Source organism: Ixodes scapularis, unplaced genomic scaffold (assembly GCF_016920785.2).
Source record: "Ixodes scapularis isolate PalLabHiFi unplaced genomic scaffold, ASM1692078v2 PGA_scaffold3__209_contigs__length_174095766, whole genome shotgun sequence".
Taxonomy (NCBI): Eukaryota; Metazoa; Arthropoda; class Arachnida; order Ixodida; family Ixodidae; genus Ixodes; species Ixodes scapularis.
This window is the reverse complement of record NW_024609868.1, coordinates 37,566,373-37,588,886: the sequence shown is the minus strand read 5'-3', so window position 1 is coordinate 37,588,886 and position 22,514 is coordinate 37,566,373. Positions and strand designations below refer to the sequence as shown.

The 22,514-nt window shown below is 47.3% G+C and overlaps 1 protein-coding gene across 1 annotated transcript in view; it reads left to right on the top strand.

The window, feature by feature from the left end:
* LOC8050712 (sushi, von Willebrand factor type A, EGF and pentraxin domain-containing protein 1) overlaps positions 1-22,514 on the top strand; it is a 247,178-nt gene that overhangs the window by 101,411 nt on the left and 123,253 nt on the right. The window contains exons 2-3 of the mRNA XM_042292376.1: positions 20,788-20,967; positions 22,081-22,272. Of these exons, the coding sequence (XP_042148310.1) occupies positions 20,892-20,967; positions 22,081-22,272 (268 nt within the window). The 5' untranslated portion in view covers positions 20,788-20,891. The remainder of the gene's footprint in view (positions 1-20,787; positions 20,968-22,080; positions 22,273-22,514) is intronic.

The following is a 22,514-nucleotide window of genomic DNA, read 5'->3' as shown; positions in this document are numbered from 1 at the left end:
CGGTGATGTACTGTGGGCAAGCCCACTTGACACTCAGCACGGATGTAATGAAGAAAACCCGGGTTTTCTTCCCCGCAGTGCACCATAGGTCCACTGCGTGGAAGCATAACTTTGCGACTTTGTCCCAATGAGAATTACGCTGAAGCCCGTTCTAGTACTCCTAAACACAGCAGTGGTACACAGTGGGCAAGCCCTCTTCACGCACAGCATGGATGTAATGACGAAAAGTCCCACTTGGCACCTACACACGCTATGCGTGTACTAGCGTCATTGCACTGCATGAAAACATCTGGTGAGGCACACTATTTATTTCATTATACCATCAGCCCTCCAGCGGGAACTATCATAGGAGTGAGCACAAAAAACACTATATTTCTAATCAAAGCAATGGTGCGCTATGTAGGAGTCCCACCTGACGAATAGCGTGGACGGAAGGAAGCGAAAGCCGACTTGGCACCTGTGCAGAGCACGGGAGACATGTGGTAAAGCCCACCCTACCCTAACGCGCAAGAGGGGGGCACCGTGAGGAATCCCCTTAGGCGCAGAGCATGGGTGTCATGCAGCGAAGCCCGCTTGGCACCTACCCACACTGTACTGCAGGGATGCCTGCTTATCACCTACGCACATCGCGCGTGCGGCGAAGCGTTCTTCGACACTTACGAGCGGCGCGCGCTCGCGTGTTACCGTCTCAATTCCGTAGCGGACAAAGGCGACGAATGATGGAATTAGGCTTACTTAACAACGACGCCGAGATTCATTCGCTTCGAGTTAAGCTCTCTTCCGACGAGCGGATTATCGTCCGGGATTGCCAAACAGACCTTGGTCTCTTATTTCGCTTCGATCTGGTTTCGGGGCTGAATTGCCCTCGGCGAATAGAGGGGGATGGGGGTTAAGCGGGGTAAGGGTTTGCGCATTTTCGCGACAAAGGGGATTAAACTTTTTTTTTTTTTTTCGGCGGAGTGGAGCGTTTTTTAATCTAGTTTCGTGTTCGCAGCTGTCTACATTGGATTTGCAGACGAAGAGTTCAGTCCCTTATACTTTCATTACAGATCCGGTCTCTGATGGCCTCCACCTTCTGTGTTTTGCTTGAATATCTTTGGTGGGGATCGTGGGAGCAGCCGTAAGCCCCGACGAAGCGATACCTCCCCTTTTGTTATTAAAACCCGGAGTTTCCCCCTACCCCCCCCCCCTTTTTTTTTTCCCCGCTTTTTTTATCTTGATAATTTTTGTTTTTTGAAGCTTCTCGTTTTTAATCAGGGAAGTGGTATAACCTGGAAAATGAGAATTCAAGTTTAGAGAACGGAATGAAAACTTAGAGTAGGGATCCATAATCCAGAATTTGTTTAATCTTGAAAAAATCTATAATCGAAGGGTTCAACGGATTAATTTTAATATTCGTTATCCCGCATGGGGTTAATTCTAGCTTGATGCAAGTTGGAAGTACTCGGTGATCTCCTCAAGCCAAAAACAAGCGTCTTTTTTTATTATTGAGAGCACGATAAAGGCCCCTCCACACACTTGCGACCTCTTAGAACCGAGTGCCTTGGAACCTTCTAATATCTCTTTCGACGAGAGGACACACTGGCGCCGTCTATTAAGTAGCAGTGTAACCTTGGCAGTCCGGCATGTTTTCTATTTGTCTCGCGCATTATCCTTTCCTTCTTGGTTCAAGAAAACTTTTGTCGCGCAGTGCGGGCACCCAAATAGGTTTCCGCACTGCGCAGTTTCCGTCACTCTTCCAGGTTACGTGGACCTGTCAACTCAATCTCCCCCCCCCCCCCTCCCCCCAAACTACAAAAAAAAAAAAAAAAAAAACGGTTTCGGACGAACGGTTGTTAAACTCGCCAATTTTAAGCAATATTTATTTATTGGTGGATACGAGTAAGGGGTTCTTGAGTTAATGAATCAAGGCCAGATGTCCGGCTCTAAGGGTGTGCGATCTGTGCGGTCGCACAAGGTGCCATCAAAAGGGGGGCGCCAAAGGGAGGGGAAGGGAGGCGCCACGGCTGCAGTTCGCCCAGGGCGCTTGACGGTGAAGTGCGGCGGCCCTATAGGCCATATACGGGAAACAAGAGCTGGGCAGTATTCCAATACAAATGTATCGCGATAGGATCTCAGATATGTTTTCGAGTACACGTATCTCTGTATCTAGATACATTTGAGAAATGTATTTGTATCTCACTAGGGAAATACTTTTACGATATATTGATTTAATCGCGATACTTTGCCAGGCTTAGGTAGCTTGTTGACACATTTGTTGTTAAAAATTGTCTGGTCCAAGGTCCAAATTGTTCAAGAATCTATAATTTAAAACTGCCAGATAGCAACTTTAAAAAAAAGGAGGGGGAGGAAGGGGGGTTAATTGCCTCGCATATTACACAAATAAATCGCCAAAATTTGGGAAAAAAGAGATGTGGTTCGAAGTATGGGCAGTTGAGCGAACCGTTTTTCCCTGATGCATTATTTGCTGCAGATTCCGTGAATCAGGCTTGGTCACTTCCTTAATCAGACGCATTTTGAACTCAGAAGCACTCTCCCGATTAGAAGTGCTTAGACAACAGTTTGTGACGCACCCTCGCATTTTAACCAGCAAAAGCGTAAATCATAATGTTCAAAACAGGAAATGAGGCGAAACAGGGCTCCTTTCGGAAGGTCTATACGTACACGTCTTCTACGACACCGATGACAGCGATTCGTCGTATTTACAAGGACCAGGAAAGACGTATCAATGCCCCAAGACTTCCCTTCCATCGAGCCAGTCTTTATTCGTTTTGGCGGTGGTGGAGAGGCTTTTATCTTTCGTTATTCTGGTACTGTGACCAAATCGTCGGTGCCTTGGGGATAAGTAGGCTTACGTGTTTTTGGATGAATCCGAAAAAAAGTCCGAAATACACTCGCCGGTCAATTGTACTTCAATTCAGATTTATCGATAAAAACTCGGAACTTCCAAGATCACAACGAAAAAAAAACAACAACAACAACAAACGGTGTTATGCAAATAAATTTTATAAGTGCACAGGGTCCGTGTTCCTGAGGAAATTCCACTTCAATTTCGTTTGAAATCTCGAACTACCCACAAAACGGGTTTGCATTTTAGCTCGTCAACGTTCCTTAAGAACAACGAGCCATGGTACGCGGACTTTGTTTAGTTTGTCTTAGAATTAAAAAAAAAAAAATTGGGAACACAAGAAAGTAATGTTTGAATTCCAAAGGATTGGGCAGCTAACGAAAATAAAGTCCGATAAACCCCAAATTTTCAGTGGAAAAAAAAAAAAAGCTTCTAAGAATATTTTTTTTTTTTTAATTTTACGAGAAATAAACTCCGAAAGCACAAAATTTTAAGGATAAGCTACTTGAAAAGCTACTCATGCTGAAGTGCAGTTCGTTCGCTTGTTTGCAAATTCATTTTATGATCAAATAAACATGCCTACTGCTTAAAAATTCGAATGTTTCTATATCGTGCCATGTTCGGCACCGTTGCGATACATGTGACGTTACGCGAAGTGCACTGCATCATCATATGTGTTAGCGGAGAGTTGCCTTGTTCGGAAAAAAATATATTTCAGTATGTATTTGCGCCTATACCGAGATACGTTTTTCCCGTTACTTTAAAAGACAAATGTTTCTCCGTATCTGTGTTTTGGCCTTAAAATACAGGTATATCTGTATTTGTACTCCGGGATACCTTTTTTGGGTATCTCTGCCCAGTCCTGCCGGAGAAAAATATGCATAGAAAGCCTTGATGCGCTTTGCATATTGTTTTCAATTAGAAGCGTGACTTGTAGAAGCCACTCGTTATTGAATGAATGAATAAATAAATGTATTATTTGACATCGGTTTCGTCTCCCGATCCAATACTCTCGTCGTAAGGCCCACTGAGTAATACACATATTTTTGATCGATATACCCGTGTACGTATAGTTGCGGCTCCTCCATACGTTCAGAGATGAACTCTTCAGACAGTAGAGGTTTTAATCCCATAGTTGTGGCCGCTTGCCTCCATGGTGAAAAACGCTAAATCGGATACCTGAGAAAGTGATACGTCAACACACAATGAAGCGCAACTCGCGACCTGTTGGCGACTGATGACTACCCTTAAAGACTCCACACTCTAAGAAAAAATGGAGAAAAAAAAATGAAAGCCGTTTACAACTCCCTGTAACGCCGAATTAGAGCGCAGCTCTTGAGGAGGAGGAGGGAAGGGTACTGGGGGGTGGGTCAAGTGACCTCGGGGGGCGGGGGGTCACGTGACCTTGGGGGTCACGTGACCTTGTGGGTCACGTGACCTTGTGGGAGTCACGTGACCTTGGGGCGTCACGTGACGTCGGGGGGTCACGTGACCTGGGGCCACGTGACGATACCGATGACGTCATCAGTAGCGTCACTGATGACGCCATCAGTGATGATGATGACGATGCGGATGCCGGTGACGTCATCAGTGACGTCACTAATGACGTCATCAGTGATGATGACGATGACGATGCGGATGCCGGTGACGTCATCAGTGACGTCATTGACGACGTCATCAGTGCCTATGACGTCAACGGGGGGTCACGTGACCTCGGGGGGTATCCCCAGGTCACGTGACCCCAGGGGGGGTCACGACCTGGGTAACCATCGTGACCCTCGTGAGGGTAACCCTAGTAACCCTTGTGAGGGCAACTCTCGTGACCCTCGTGAGGGTAACTCTCGTGACCCTCGTAAGGGTAACTCTCATAACCCTCGTGACCCTCGTGAGGGTAACTAACCCTCGTAACCCTCGTGAGGGTTACGAGGGTGAGTAACCCTCGTGAGGGTAACTCTCATAACCCTCGTGACCCTCGTGAGGGTAACCCTCGTGAAGGTTACCCTCACGAGGGTGCGCTCTAAAAGTAGCAACGGCGCGTCTTCCTCCCTTCTACTGACGCGCCCCCAAGCGGACACGAGAAAAGGGGAGGAACGAAACGTTTTTCTCCTTCTTCAGGCAGACGGGAGAAAGCTTTCGCCCTCCCGGCTCATCTTCTTTCGGTTTCGTTTTTCGAGCAGGTCGCGCACGTTGTTTAATAAATAGCTGTTGAGTTGATTGAGCTTCAGCGGCAGCGTAGGCCGCCTGTAATTCCGTCTTCTAGTCTAAACGTGCAGAACATTTTGGTTGCATTGACGTTTTTATCACTAATTTTATCAAACGAGCAAACGAAGCCGCTAGAAACAGCGAAGTTCCGGAGCAGTGCCAGCAGCGCCACGTACACTGGGGGATGGCCGTCTACGGATTGCGGGACTCGCGCGGCACGGAACTACAGTCACTACAGTAGCGAAACCACGCGGAACTGTGTCGACGTTTTCGACGTTATGGAAACCGCAGGAACTGCGTCCAAGACAGGCAGGTTTTGCTGCCGGCTGCCTGGGTGCCTTCCGTGCTGAGATCGGTTCTGTTTTCCGATGCCGAGTGCAACCGGCGTTCAACGTGGTTCTGTGTTTGTGCGTGTAAGCAACATAGCTGCAACATCGTGATGGCAGTGTAGTGCGTTGTGAACACAAGACTGGAATTATCGCCGATGGGACCATGTGTTCGCGTATCAGTGGTGTAACAAGAACATGAGATCGTAAACTGTTGGGCATTGATGCCGCTGGTCGGGCCGTGTCGGAGGGGCGGTGAGTCGCAGGTTGACATTCCGGTTTACATTAAAAAGTTTAATACCACTTGAGGGATTACGTGCAATCGATCAACGTGCGGATAGTCATGTTGGAACGCTGGTCTGAACAGTAGTAACTCCTATCGTACAGTGGCCAATGTGACTGTCAGAATTTTCTCGTCCCCGAGAGCGATTGCGCTCTGGGGCAAGGACTGAACAGTACGAAATCGTGACGGAAAGTACGTATATTTACAGTATTGAATTTCGGCATTAAAAAACAATAGTGGGTAAAATCTAAAAAAAAAAAGCTACTCTTTATTTTGCTGTTTAAATATACTACGGTTCCTGGAGAAACTGCCCTCCAAGTGGCGCGCTGGGATGAGCGCTAGAAGTTTTCGGGCTCGCCACGGCGTAGCTCCGTACACTTAACACCTGACGCAAGTCGCGGCTTTGACTGCTTTCAAGTTGATCAAAAAGCGATTTCTCAGCCCATGAAGCATCACTCCCAGCTGAGTGAATATCCGCTCTACAGAGATTAATTCAAGACAGCAATTGCAGCTTTGCGCGAACAGCACACATAGAAAAAACAATAGAAATACAGGCTACGACGTGCCGTGTGGGGAAACAAACTTATGGTTTGGAAATGCATTGGAGCGGCTTGGTTTATTGGCTTTCAAATAATGACGGCATGATCGAGCGTTTACTTTTTAATAAAAGATTCATCCCCTGAGCGATTCAAAAATACTCTCAGAGGTACGACGTTGCTGGGAAAAAATCAACATGCTGGGAATATTTTTTATTGCTTAGGGAGTCACCGAAAAGTTCCGTACGTTCAAAACGACCACTATGAAAGACGGAAACGCAGGGCACGGGTATTAGCCCCGAGAGCAGGGTGTAAGATAGACAGGTGGGGAAACGGCCCATAGAAGCCTACCGCAGCGCCGTGACCGGATTGTGTACTCGTCTGCTTGCGGGTACCCCCGACTTGCGACAGATGGCGCTGCGGCGAGAAGAAAATAATTGGAATAAAATTTGCATAGAACTTTATGGTACAGTCCGCAAAATAAACCGAGAGCACGAAAGTCCTCCATTGAAAATCCACGAGAAACCTTCTCCGTCAGTTTAGCCGGTCGCCACCGCTCGCCCACCCGGAGTGAAAGTTCGCGGTGCTCCACATAGATTGCGTCACAGAAAAAGAGAAAACCGAGAGGGACACAATCCGGTCGCTCATTTGGCTCTCGTTTCCCCACCTGTCTATCTTACACCCTGCCTGAGAGCGAACACAAGCGTCGCTGCGGTCGCCGCGCCCTGATTGGGGGAGGTGTACCGTGACGTCAGGGGGAGGACTCCGCTCCGCGATCTCGCATCGGCTCGCTTCCCAGCACCGATTTCCTGGTTTGGCGTTGTGTGCCGCAAGCTCTTCGAGAAGCTGGACTTCGTTTATCCGGTGTGCAAGACGTTGAGTTAGGCCGATATTGACGTGCTTATGTACATTTTATAAGTTTGCTTGTCTCTTTTAGCTTTAAAATGGGGTTACAAATCCCGAAAGCTATAGGCGGAGGCAATTCCGCCGATTAACCTCACCGTCCGTTTACACGACACAAGGCAATCTTTGCGAGGGGTCGGTGAAGCGGTGGCGCAAGTGTTTCAGACGCTGGAATTCTGTTTCTTGCATGTTCATGATTTAGGACGATATTACATCCCGCTTTCAAGGCATTTGAAGTGGCATTTATATCATGGGCCTTTGGGTGGTCGGCAAATTAGCTCGCGACCCCGACTCTGTGCTGCCACTCTGCATGCGCTGGTTCGCAGATGTTTTAAAGGCCCTGTGTCTGATTATCTTTGAAGTGCTCGTGGAACAGGGTTGTTTAACATAAATGTAGTTTCTTCGGGAATTAATTATATAGTTTATACACGTATGCAGGCATATTTCTTAGAAGATACACAATTACTGGAAATTAGTTTGTATGGTAGCAGCAAAAACGGACGAATTGCCCCCAGCTGCCTGTATGATATGTATTGAACTGCCCAAAATATGCACAACAATAGTGGCGTAATTTGTAATGTTTATACTTTTTTCCTGACATTCTTTATTCCAGTCTTGGGTATTCGGAAAATACACCGTTTAGTCTGAATTGTCATTTCCAACTAAAAGAGACAATCCTGTTCCTTGTTCTAGGTCCGAATGTTCTACGCATCGAACATTTTACGCCGATTCTTCCAGAAGCCCACGCGTGCACATAAGGGGGGGCTCCGCGCGGCGAGCCGCAGTCCGTTTCGCCCCAGCGTTCGACTCTGCTCTTTCGCCAACTTCGACGCCCGCGACGCTCTGCTGTTATCTTCTGTTTCCTTTTTTATTTTTGGGCACAAGTTCGCCCCATTAAGCGTTTCAGTTTCCCCAGTTATTCTTTGTTTTATCTTGTCATTCGTGACAATATAAACAAGTTCACAACCACCCGTGTAGTCCATTGAAATACTATTTGAATCCAGCAAAGGTCAAATGCGAGCAATGTATATAATCAATTTTCCTTGTTTTTTTTTTTACTTTGCCCCTGCACTTGGGCTGTCTTACTTGTGATTCTCTTGCCATGGCCCAGACTGTATTTAGCATGTTGCTCGAGCAGCATGCAGCTTTTCTGCTTTGGCGATCTTGTTTAAAAACAGATACAAAACAAAATAGTGTGCATAACCTGCCAATTCATTCAGACCATCAGCAGCATTTATTGTGCGAGATGTAAATCTATAGTGATGCTCCTGCAATTGTGGCCATACTTCTTTATTTTCATATACCAGCTGTGATTCATGCGTTGCCTGCCCTGTCAACCATGCTAAAAATGTTGGTTGAAGTTTCGCCTGTAGCTACAGGCCATACCTCAATAAAGGCACGTATAAAAATTTGACTGGGTGAGGTGAAAAACACGCAAAAAATATTAAATAGAAACGAGAGTGCCGACAGCTAGCGTCGTCACAGCCTCCACAGGGCGAGCGGGGCGAGCCGGGGAAAAATTCTCTCCTCGCCGTGACGTCACCCCGGTTCGCCGTAAGGGGGCGCCATGCGAACTTCTCGGGGCTAATAGACTTCGGCTTAGTGTTATGTTCCATGGTATTGATATTTGTGTGTGCTGTGTATGTGCCCAATGTATGTTCACTTGATGCTTGTAATAAGCGTAATGTGTGTACAGTAGAGGATCCCCAAGCGCAGCAGTGGCCTGAGAGAAGCAAATTATTTTTCGTGGAACATGAATTGGGCGGTACCTAGCGCCACCTAGCCTAGCTACTTGCAATTACTCTGCTTGACCCCGTCATCTGGTGGCTAGCGATTTAACCCTCCTTCACACTACGCGATAAGCAGCGGCCAGCAGCGGCTTCGAGTTTGTTCTTTCGAGAGCGGCTTTTGGTTTCGCGGGTTGAGTTTGCCCTTCTCCGTGATGTGCGGTTGACGAAGGAATTGTGACTTGAGGAACACCAAAGGTAAGACGCAAAGTGCGCGAAGTAACTGGGTATCGGTTGTCTCCGTTTAACATCGCAGTGCTGTCGACAAGAAGACTGAGTAACTGCTTTCGAAACGCAAGTTTCTGTACCTGTGGGGGGAATCTGGCTTCGGAAATGAACACAGTTTGCGGAAAGCTCGTGTTACGCTTTTATTTTCTGCTGCTCTCGTCCCGTACAAGAGACGTAGCGTCCTCGTCGAGCCTTATTGGGCTCGATTTGCTCGATTCGGGGCCGCCATATTGAGATGCAAGGGACGGAGGAACTTTGCTCCCCTGCTTCAGGGACGAAAGTTTCTCCCTTTCTAAAAGAACATAGGTTATAAGACCGTTCCTCCCCTAAGGGAGGACTATCCATACCCTTTTTTTCTAAGTGTGCACTCGGTTTGGGGCACTTTCCCAGATTCTAGTAACGTGTGACGCCACTTCGCCCTCCCCGCAAAACAACATATTTGCACTTCTTGCATACCGCGACATCGCATAGATCTGTGACTTCACATATGCCCCGTAACGTTCCATCTGTCCGCCAAGTTCCTCTGATTTCTCTCGCTGCCACCCGTCTCGGAGAACGGCCTAGCGCACCGGTTCGACAACACGTAGTCATTTATTAACAGTCCTCGTCGCGCGCCGCAACTCAAACGCAAACAAACGCAAACGGCCGGCACTTTCTATCCTGCCCCCTCCCCCTTTCCCCCTCCCATTTCTTTCCAGTCAAGAAAGGGAATCTACGTTTAAAAACCACGTTTACAGGCACAGCGTATTTTACGCGCTTCCACAGTTTACTTCCACACGTCGCTGGCTTTTTTCCCCATCTGCTCCGCTGCACGCGCTTGACAGGCGCACAATGGGCAGTGGCGCCCTCCCCCCCCCCCCCCCCTTACCCCCTCTCCTCAATTTCGAAAAGTGTCGGCCGTAGCCGCGAGTGAAGTGGAGCCTCAAGAGGGCCGAGCGCACAAACCGCCGCAGGCCGTTTTTCACACCCACGCTCGCTTCGCCGACATCGGATATAGGGAAGCAGGGAACCCGACCGCCACCCCACGCACTGTTTTGTTGTCGCTCTTCCCAACCGCGACCGCCTAGTTTCGGAAAGGAGCAACGACGGGAGGACCGAGAGCGCGGGCGCCGATCACTCTGCCGAATTTCCCACGAGGACCGCGCGCGCCGGCAGCAGCACCTACGACGCTTCGCCTTCTATTTGCCTGCGCCGCTTGAACGCGGCAGCTGCGGCGCGACGATGGCAGCGCTCGTCCTTTGTGTGTCGGCTTAAAATAACCGTCCCATTTCGTTAGGTGGACGCTCTATAGCGGGTTCGTGCTTGGGAAAGCATTCGACCTAAGGGCAGGGGGGGGGGGGGGGGGGGGTTTGCAGAACTGTCTCTGCATATCGCTTTCCGTGGGGCTTCAGTGAGTAACCGACGCAGTCGCCCCTCACGGTTTCCGAACGAACTACTAAGAGGGGCTGCCGTGACCGACGTTTCAGCTTAGGGGGCTCGTCATCTTGCTCTGTCCGATAAAATTGATTCGGTTTGATTTGATCTGTCTTTCTTTCGAGGCCGTCTCGTTCACTTCGGAGAAGAAAAAACAAAATACGAAGATAGTTAAGGTCATAAAGTGTCGGAATATCCGAATAGCGCAGTTGCCAACCACGTAAACTAGCAGTAATTTCCTTATAACACGAAGCTGCGGAGGGCAAGGGGAGAAATGCTTCGAATGCGTGAGAGCGAGTGAGAACTGCTCTTTCGTATTATGAAATTTAGAAGCCCTCGGTCCAGAGCTCCGGTACCCTCTCACTTGGGACGGGGCGCATAAAGAGAGGGGAGGGGGGCAGTTAATACGTGAGAAAATGACGCTGGGTTCGTCAATCCCCTTGCGTGCGAGAAAGAAAACTCTGCATACGGTCCACCCAGGAGGGACTTTGTTACTTAGTATCAGATGAGCTTCCTTTTGGAAAGCATTCAATGAGAAGGGGGATACCAAATTATATAAAGATGACATTCTGCAATGGGAGGTACTTTGGTTTCTTGCAGTGCGTGCAAGGTAGAACAGTAACACTTAAAAAGGTGAATAAAAATACGTCTTTTTTTTTTAAATAACAGTTGTAAGCACGGTGGTGGATCACTCTTACATAAATAAAAGTTATAATCCTGGGAACAGCGGGATAAAGACAAGTCAGCATGTGTTCTTTTTAAGGCGAAAGCCTTATATGTCCCATTGCGCGAAAAGGTGGCGTCGGCGTTGTGCCCGAAAGATGGTCATACAAATACGTCATTAAGCAGGCGCCGTTCAAAGTCGAAGCGGATGTGTCTGAGAAATAAAACACAACGAAAAGCACAGCAACGCAGATGCTTCGGCACAGAAGCCGGGAAGCCGGCGGGGGCGCCGTGCCTGCGAAGTGGGGGAGCGTGATTTCTCCGCTGGATCTCCATGTGTGAGGACTGCACTCCGGACATATACCCGTCTGATGACGAGGACACTGTCGCCACAGAAGACGACATCATCACAACCGACTTGCCACTGGATATCGAGGATTTCATAGCGTGAAATAAACTCACATTGAACAACAACTACGTCAACGTCGTGCTACCCGCCACATGCCACCTCGGTCAACCTCATCGCTGTGCCGCATGAGGGTCCGAAAGTTTAGGGTCTGGTGGCCAACGAATACGCAAGCACACACACCGAATACAATACTGCCAGAAACAACTTTAATGCGTGTAGAAAGATTACTCGAAAACATTTCACCCGCGGGACAATAATGCTTTCGCATACCCACACGTAAGCAGTTTTAAGTGTCTTCGGCAAGTTTTTTTTTTTAACTTCCATAACATCAATTTGGATAAGAATAGTATGTTATTCTCTGTGCTTTTCGTTTACTAAAGCTACGCATATATGAAATGTATATGCTTGTGGATAAGGGTTTCATATGAATATTATGTATATGGTGCGTATAACTACTGGTACCGTATACCAGAGAAGAATGTTTCTTACGAAACGTCAACGTAGCTTCGGTTTTGTTTTGGCACAGTTTATTGATTTGCCGAGTGTAAATATACATAGTCGACGGGGTAAATGTAAATTTTAGTCTACTTATCCCTTTAGGGGTCCGCAGAGAGTGCCATGTTTTGTCTGAGACGATTCAAAATTTCTTAGGGACACGGGGCAACGTGACATTGCATTCTGCCTACAGCTCTGTCCGAAGCAGTTACAGAACGAAACATTTCGTTCTGTAACTTTTCGTGCATTACCAAAATGAACAGACAGCTTTTCCAGCGGAAGCTTATAGACTAGGGCTAAGCATCGATTGCAAAATTTTCACCCAACTATTTGGCACTCTTTAACCCATTAATTAATTGATTAATCTGTTTTGTTCATTTCCATGCATAATAGTTGTTAAAAAGGTCGAAATTATTATTATTATTTTTTTTTTTTTGCGGTTGCTGCATATATGCGACAAACGGCGCATTGTACAATTTTGGATTCTAAATCAACCTTGATGTGTAGTTGAGAACAGTCAAAAGACACCTACTCACAGAAATTATTACTTCAACCGGAGAGACAAAGAGGTTCGTTGAGAGAGAGAGAGAGAGATAAGTTCTTTGTTACGGAGATGTTGGTATTTAAATGACACCGGCTACTCCATAACGAGAACGAGAGAGAAAATATATATGAATAAAAGGAAGAACTTTTGCACGGCATTAAAGTGGCTGGGACGCGTATAAGCTTCTCCTCTTGTTTGGAGTTACAAATCTCGCCGCTAGAGTTTGCATTAGGTCAAAATTTCACGTAACATTTGCCTTCATCCAGGTGTACTCGTCCACGTCTGCGTGGTGAAAGCGTTAAATACTTTTTTTCTCTTAAAATTTTACCGATTTACAGGTTAGAAAAATTAATTGCGATTAAAGATTTAATCGATTAGTCGGCAGGTTAATCGATCAAGTGCTCAGCCCTTTTTTAGACCACTCCGAAGTTTGTTTATTTTAGTTTTAATATTTTCTTTTGCTCTAACCCACAGCCATCCATAGGGCATTAGGCCGGTCATCTAACGTCTTCGGTGTATTCTATTGTTTTTTAGGACCTCATAAGGGCACGCTGTGGCGTCAGTCTACTTTGAAGTCACTCCCTTTTGAGGTGAAGTCAGACTATTCCGGAAGTAGCGACACTTCATAAAAATGACCAATGGGAAGAGGTGGTGCGTCATTTCAAATCTCATTATCCGCAAGTTACGTTGTGCGGATCGTTCGACTCGCCCTGAATTGGCATAGCGTTTCGGTCCAATACAGCCGGCGATATTAACGCGCAACTCGACGGCACAAAAATGCCGGATCGGATCAAGGCGTGGCAGTGAGGACACTGTGACGTGATGCTTTTCGTGACTTATTTTACAAGCTCTAGGGCAGAACAGAAAACTTGAAACTTCGCTGAAACGAATTCATATCGACGTCACTGTTTCTCTTTACTACGAGACTATGGTTGTAACATTTAGATTTTGCGAAATGTTTTTAATATTTCTTCGTCAAAATCAACCATAAAAGCCGGAACAAGACTGTAACAAATATAACGACGAGCACCAAAAGAAAAACAAAAGCAGCAACAACAAAGACAACTACCACAACAGAAATAATAATAACAAAAAAGCAGCGACCATATTATTATAAATACAACTGCAATTGCAACAGACACAACCACAGAAATAATAAATGTTGTAATAATAATAACAATAATCTTAGTAACAAAAAAAAAAATTTCTCGATCGAGTTTTGCAGTTCACCTCGGGATCAGGAACTTCTCCCGCCTTGCCTCGAATAAATAGCTAGAACTCACCGGAAGAGCGTAGGAGCGACGAAAGAGAAGGAGGCGAAAAAGAGGAAAGGATAAAGGAGAGGAAAGGAAAGAGAGGAAGAGAGGGGGGGGGGGGGAGCGAGAGACATAAACACCGCGCCCTGCGGCGCTGTCGCCACTCCGGCTGGACAGCAGACACTCCACGTCGGCTGTCGTCCTTTGAAGCCTTTGTGATCCCCGAATTCGGGAGCGGAGGAGGATCTTACGCATTGTTTCTGAGTTGACGAAAGGAGATGGGGAAGGAAGTATAAAGGGAGCGCTCAGAGAAGGGGAAAGGGGGCGAGAGCTGCGGTACACTCAGCCGCACGCGCTCGAGCAGGAAGGACAATTGCTTTTCCTCGAAAGGGCAACGTCGCCCACTACGTTATAACTTACCGCGCGATGGTTCCCCAGCGCCGGCAGGAACGAAAGGTTTCCCTGTTAGGTCTGGTATCGTCCCCGCGTCCAACTCTAGTCGAGGCAACGCCACTTAGTGGCAAATCCGTGAAGCCCATGCTGAGTTCAAGTTCGTCGAAACGTCGAGCTCCGATTGGCTCTGATCGGAAGGATAGTGGGTAGACCTCCAGGCAGCTACCATCGAGGTCTACCCACTAACCTTTTCAATCAGAGCAAATCGGAGCTCGACGTTTCGACGTCGTTGCCACCCCTGCACAACAAGCGGACGAACTTGCCCTCCGTATGACTGCGCGAGAAACGCAGTGCGTGGCGGGTACCGTGCATCTCATTAACTCACCGCAGCCAATGAGACTCCTGCATCAGCCGATAAGAGCGCCGGAGAACCAATCACGAAGCAGGAGGCGTGAACGTAACGAGCTGTTAAGGCCTCGAAGAAGAAACGCGCTTCAGACAGAGTCTGCACACTGTCTCTTCACTGTGAGAAATGCCTACGCGTCTACTCACCCTCAAAACACTCAAAGAGCCAATCTCTACGATCTACGAAATCAGCTCAGCGAATGATGAGGCGGAGGATCTGTTTAGACAAAAAAAAAAATGAAGTCTGCGCTGTGGCATTACGCAATGCAAAGCATCACGCTTGCATTGCGTAATGCCACAGCGCAGACTAAATTTTGAAGTCTAAATAGATGTTCCGCCTCATCACTCGCTGAGCTGATTTCGTAGGTCGCAGAGATTGGCTCTTTGAGTGTTTTGAGGGTGAGTAGACGCGCAGGCGTTTTTTAGAATGTTCTGTGACGTTCTACGCAGAGTGACCGCGGCTTTTCAGTTACTAATAGCCACTCATGTCGTATTACACCTGAGACTGCAGTGGAAGAAATCGGAAGAACTTTCAGTAGAAGGAACAGACACAGAGAACGTTGAGACGTTCTCTGTGTCTGTTCCTTCTACTGAAAGTGCTTCCGATTTCTTCCACCGCAGTCTCAGGTGTAATACGACATGATTAGCTACCACCAGCTCGCCTGCACTCTCACCGTCTTTTCACTAATAGCCACGTTTCTTTCTTTTTTTTTCCATTATTGTCTTTTTACAGTACTGAAAACACGTGCCAAGTAAAAGGCTTCTTAGTTTGCCTGAATAATGTTTGCGTGTTTTACGTAAAAAAAAAGAAAAGATTTTTGCGAAAATACGCGCGATCATCTCATAGCCGACGAGCGTTAATTGAACATGTATATACACTCCAAATAAGCCTAAATATTCGCAGGCGCTGCTAGCGCGCGCGCGCGCAGTGACTTTTTTGTTTTACATTCCTTTGCGCTTATGCATACATTTGCCTTTCGGCACATTTCTACGTGCAGCTCCACCTCTACGTTTCTGCGTGCTTTCGCGTTTCTGCGTTTAGATTTGCGTTCCCGCGCACCTCAAATGGGCTACGGAGAGTTCCCCGTCAGCGTCTCGTCGACGTTCGCGATATTATCGCTTACCGCATATTTCTCCCCCGAGAAGTTGGAAGACGAAGAGTGCTCCGTTCCCGCGAGACACTTTATAATGATAATAACATTAATACTAAATTTCGCTTTTCCCCTCAGCTGGATCTCACGAGACTGCGATTGCGTAGCCCGCACGGACTTTCGCAAACACGCACAAACACTCACACAAACACAAGGAGATGATGCGCACTCAGATATTTGAATAGTTTTTAATTTAGGCGCTCGGTGCGCGAAGAAAGTACGAGATTGCGTTCGAGGGAGGGGGATGAAGATCACGCGCGCCATCAAGTCGGAGGAAGGATTTTCTCACTTCCCGAATTCCTCCCCTGACGGAAATTTTTCGGGAACGGTTCGGAGGAGATGAAGAAACTTCTTCGAGTAAAAAAGAAAATATAAAAAGAAGGGAACGGGAAAAGGAAAAGAAAAAGATAGTCCCGAAAGAAAAAAAAAAACACAAAAAACGTGGTCATTATACATTGTATGGCTTGGCTCAGAGGCGGTGCATATCCGAGTTTTCAAAATATCAGACGTAGTGTAGTGCCTCGGATTCTGATAATGGATTGTGACGGTCTTAGTTGAGTGATCTAGAAAGAGAGAAAGAGAGAGAGAGAGAGAGAGAGAGAGAGCAAAAGAGGCATTACCTCGCATACGCCGTACGCTTGTTTCGTCCACTCTTTCACCTCTGGTTTTCTTCTTGGTGCTGTTTTTGTATATATTCAAAGTCACAAAATAACTCCTTATACTTTTCATTTTTTAATCCTGCCCTAGAAAATTGTGACATAAAAAAAAGCCGTCTTTGTAATTTTAGTTTAAACGTCAATACTCGCTTTCGGACAGCGAGTGAAGAAGTCTCCTAGAAACCTTCTGAACCCAGCTTTGTTCCCGACAATATAGTCTAGCTCTAGCAACGCCAATTGTACGCAAAACACACACACACACGCACACACACACAAACATACAGACACACACACACACACACAAAACGTGATGTTTATTCTCGAATCTTTCTCGTTCAACTCTCGCTTTCTGCCAAGAAATTGCGGGAAAGCGTGAGAGGAAGCGAAAGAGCGGGAGAGATAGAGAGATAAATTCCTTGCGTTCCAACACTGGTCGTCAGAACGTTCCATTGCGGAAGCTACTTTCGAATCACGGGCATGGCATTTGACTGTGCAGGTATACGACTTAATCGTTGGCAAATTGGTGCATTCGACCCGAACAAAGTGGCGGAAACATCCGCATCCCCCCCCCCCCCCCCCCCCCTCTTCCCCATCCCTTAAACGTTCCGGTGCACACGTTAATTTGGCGCCGCCGCGAATCTCCGAGGCCGCTCACTGTGTTTGTGGCATCCACGTATACCGCTGCAGGCAGAAATGCCAGGAGCCGCTTCGTATACAGTTTCCATTCGAGGAACGGAGTCTCATTAGCGTAACTTCCCACCAGTAAACTCCATCTAACGCCGCAATTGCTAACACCGAAATTGCTTACACTACCATTGCTAACACCGGAATAGGTAGCACTGCGATTGGTAACACCACAAGTGGCAACACCGCAACCGGTAACACCACAATTGGTAACATCGCATTCGCTAGTGCCAATTTTTTTACCACCGCAATTGATAACACCGCTATTGCTAACACCGTATTTGCTAACGCCGCATATTCTAACAGCTAATTGTTTTTAAAAATTTTTTTTAGAGCTCGTCTACGTCAAGCATCGGTTATGTCCCGTATTGACATCCCCGTTCTCCCAGAAAAGCGTGTGAGTTGCTCATAGTAACGGGACAGGTATCCATGTATTTAGCCAGCTTGTCCACAAAAATTATTTTTCATTTAAGAGTTCTTCGTTTACCTCAAGTCAGTAATCGTGTAGAATCTACACGTTCAATCCGAAATTCAATACATTTATGTCTCATTCATGAACGAACCCTTTCGGGTGAACAATTGTGCCCCACACAATTCTGCGTCGTTCAACATAAAAAAAAAACACAAAAAACATGTAGTTAGAGTTTCCGACAACTAGCTAAAAAACAAACAAAAAAAAAACTTGCGCATCCTTAAAATATAAAAATAAAAAATAGCGTTATTTTGGAAGGTGTGTATACGTTCCACCTCGAACTTAACATTCACGAGGATGTCGGAAATAAAATTATAATTTGTGGCGAGTGATCACGGGTGAGTTTATTTTTCGACAAATACGGCGACAAATACGGCGTGCAAACGCCTGCTCTTTGCGCCCACGTGCGTTTGTTTCCACCCAACCTCAACCAATCGTGGCGCGAGCCTGGCTGGCTCGTCATCGTGCGTTATCCACGCGTTCTCAATGTTGCCCTTTCATTGGCGTGCTTTTCTTTGCGTTTCGATGTGCGCCTAACGCTGTTTAAAACACTTGCTCGCCGTACATTCTACAAAAAGCCCGTGCGTCTACTTTCCCTCACAGCACTCGAAGAGCCAATCAGCGCAACTTACGGAGCTAACTCAGCGAATGACGACGCCGAAACATATGTTTAGACCGGAGAGCGCAGTCTGAGTTGTGATATTAAGTAATGCAAAACGTAACGCTTGCATTGCTTAATGTCACAACTCGTACTGCGTTTTTGCGTCATACTGCCTTGCGGAAAAGTAGATTCACGGGCTTTTCCAGAGTGTTCACCAAGAACATTATTCTTTGTATATTAAACATTTCTTTTATTTTATTTTTTAACATCGATTCTAAGAAATTTATAGATATCACGCTTTCGCTCGCCCCCGAAGCAGATAAAATTGCCAGAGTGACACGAAACGATTTTCATACTTCACCGAATGTGGCACGCGCGTCCGAGTGGGTCTGTTATTGTCATTAAAGTCTACACATCTCCGTGGACATACACGAAAAAAAAAAGAAAAAAAAAACTTTTAGCCTTTTTACTCTGGTAAAGAAGGAACACCAGCGAAGCTGTACTATGGTGGAAATAAAATGATCCAAAGTGCAAAGGCTGGAAAGGTTGCCTCCATGAATGAGCGACGGCGACAACCAGACAGCCGGCAAACACAACACTCTGGACTCTCGACAGCTACCGCCATCTATGAGCGAAGGTGGCAACCAGACAACCGGTAAGCAGGTTGTCTGGTTTTCGCCGTCGTTCATAGAGGGCGGTAGCTGTCCAGAGTGTTGTGTCGAAATTTTTCTGCTGACGGACACGATCCTGGGGAGACTAGCCCTGAACAGCTCCGCTGTAAAATTATATCACGAACAAAAATCCCGGTACACCACTCGCAGAGCGCTCTGCCACCTAAGTGAAAAAAAAAAAAAGAAACGGACGAGACCTTTTACGCGAACTGCCCACAGGAGAGGGCAGAAAAGTCCCCACCGGAAGGTTTCCACCGAGGCGCAGATCTAATTCTTTCCCCCCGGAACAGTCCCCGTTCCAACACTCCCCCATTTCGCTTCCTCGACTCTTCATTTTTCCCTCATCACGCGCGGGACCTCTCGCTGCGTGTCTATGACAACCGAATTATTTGTCCGGCCTTTCGCCCACCCTCGTGACCCAACAAGGTTTTCGACCCTCCCAGTATGCATAAGTCGAGTCGGCAACTTTGATATCGCACTCTTTTTTTTTTTTTCTCCCCGTCCTTTCCTTTTTTTTTTCGCTACACCAGAACACGTCCAGCTAATAAAGAAGACGCGCCTGGGGTCCTCGGCGGCACCTGAGAGCTCCATCGGAGAGGCGAGGGAGGGGGCTCCGTTGGGGATATTGGGGAGAAATAAGGCTCTTCCTTTCTGGGGAACGCGGGGAACGGCAGCAGACGTGGCAGCGCGCGTGCGCTCGTGCGTACGTGGCAATGGGTCCGTAAGGAGGGCTTCACTTCCAAGTTCCCTCTTGGGGAAGCCGTCGCCTTTTCCCTCGCTGCTTTCGGGCAGCGCGGAAAAAGTATATACTATAGGTGCAAATATGCTTTCACGCGTGTGCTCGCCCTCCCGCGACGGGGCTAGAAACCGCGTTAGGGGAGTCTACGTGCGGGATCGGCCGGAATGCCTCTTCTTGTCGTTGTTGGCGGTTCGGTGTCGAAGGCAGAGGGGCAGACTTTATCCGAGCGAAACCGCCCCCCCCCCCCCCCTTTTTTTTTTTGTATTGTTGCGCTCTATTTATACTCCACTCATATGTTTTGTATATTTGTTTTAATAGAGTGAACTCGCTATAATTTTCCGCGTCTGTGATTCTTCGACGAGTCGGCAGACACGAAACCACGTCGGCTGATTTCGTGCTATTGGTGGCGTGGGTTTGATTGTTGAATATGAAGTGCGGGGTTTCCTCAATTGACATTCCCTACACTCACCAAGAAACGCAGAGCGTGTAGAGTAGCTTGCATCTCATGATCTCTCCACAGCCAATGAGATTGCAACATTAGCGGATAAGAATGGCGGGGAACCTACTACGAATCAAGAAGCGTGATGATCATAATAGGCCCCACCCTACGTTTCTTAAGCTGCCAGCGACTATAGAATAATCAAAGCCCGGGAACAGTCTCCTCTACCTCTGCGTAACTTCATCACACTCCAACGGCGGTAGGTCGGCAAATGGGTCCCAGCTTGATGGCGGGCGTTCTTCGAAGCATCGAACTCTCGCCGTGCTACGTCACATGTCTAACGTGTATCTGCGCTCCTCGAGCTCACTGCAATAACGTGAAAATGCTAGTGGAACGGGCTTCGGTTATTCTAGCCTCGCGTGGATTCTGCTCGCTTTAATTTTCTTTCGGCGGGAAGCGATGTGAAATGTTTCGTGTTTCTGCCGAAAGTATTGGCTCTTGTTTGTCTTTCCTCGGATGGATGTGCTTATCAGTTGCGTTATAGGTGTCGCTTCCGAAACCGGCTAAACGAAGGTTAAACAAAGAAAAAAAAAGGCACACTCATCACGTCTCAAGCGCTGCAATCGCAATCTTTTACTCTTAACGGTCAACACTTGCGTGGATGGCGTTCTCCTCCCGTGCAGACCTGAACTGCGACGAGCTGCAGCCGCTGGAGAACGGTCAGTTCCGGGTGAGCGGGGACTACTTCGGAGCCCGGGTGTACTACGAGTGCGACGACAACTTCTGGATGTCCGGCCCCAAGGAGCGCATGTGCCAGGGCGACGGACGCTGGAGTTCCAGGGCGCCAGAGTGCAAGAAGCAACGTGAGCAGAAACATCATCGATCTCTACAAGGCCCGTCCCGTCACCGGGTGCAAACTCGCGCTTTCCACTGGTCACTACTGTTCGTACGGCATACGAAAGACAGCCCGTAGACGCTGTATGAGTGACGTGTATCTTCTTTGTGTGACGGCCCTAGCTCTCATATTGATCATACAAAATCTCTTGCTAGACGTGTTCGAAGCAGAGATTGTATGAGTGGCGTGTATTTCCTTTGTGTGACGGCCATACAAAAACTCTTGCTAGACCTGTTCCAAGGAAACACATGTATGAAACCAAGCATGTTTAAAACGTGCCTGATACGTGTCCGCAGACACTTCTGTCCTATCATGTCCGTAGTGAACACCGTTTCATTCTTACGGTGTATGAACAGCGCGACTTTGGTCTAGCAAACATTACCGCGGCTGAGCGCATGCAGCCACGCAAAAATCAACAAAATATTCTCTAGTGCAGCATTAAGATATTGAACATCAGCGGTATAAAATAAACTAACATAAAAAATGCGTCTACGAGGTAATCAGACCAAAACAAAGCAAATTGGGTGTTGTCAATGTTCAGACAGAAAAGGTTCGTGATGCCCTCGAGATGTCGCCATACTGAATCGACGCTGTACAGGGACAATTTAGCGAGTGCGGTACGTAACGTGCGTCACATTGTATTTATTGCATTAAAATTAGGGTTGCGTTTTTATTTTAAATATTTTATTTATTTGGTAATTAACGACGCTTACTATAATTATGGTAGTACGCGGCGTAAAATATAGAAAGACGCTACAAACAGCTTGTTTACCAGTTGGTTTTGGCTTCGATAGCCTGGGACAGAGAACTCGGGGTGAAGTTACACACCAGGGAGCGCAGCGATGGCGGCGGACATGTGGCCTCAAAACCGGAACACTTGAAGTCCGGCTGTTGGAATGAGGGAACACAACAAAGTCGCCGCCGCGTAGTTTACATTGCCATTTGATGGTTAGCGATTCCGTCCGCCTTGTTTAGAGTAAAAAAAAAAAACGCAACTTCAAAATTAGGCGTCTGTACTTTCTCAACATTTTCGTTATTTTTTTAATAAACCTTTTTGCTTTTGAACTTTCTTTTTTTGCAGCGTCATGCAACACTCCCCCGAGCGTGCCCCATTCGCGGACCAACGCGAGCGACGGTGCCCGGGACTTTGTGATCAATTCGACGGTGCGCTACAACTGCTTCCCCGGGTACGATGCCAGGGGCTTCGACGTGGCAAAGTGCATCTTTTACAACAGCTCCGCCCAGTGGTTTGGGCCGGACCTCAAGTGCGAACGTGAGTTTACTATTTCCAAAGCACGGCATCTTTCAAAGCTCGTGTATCCAGCAAAGGATGGATGCAAAGTTGGATACATACGGCTGATTCTTGTAAATTGGGTGGTGGTTTGCGCCACCTATAGCTAGTGTATTTGATGTCAACAGTTGACATCTACGTAATAGAGCCCGCTATACTCTTTAGAGCGGGGTATACTCCGCGACAACTTTTCTTGGCAATGCAGTGGAAGGTCCGTCCCGCTT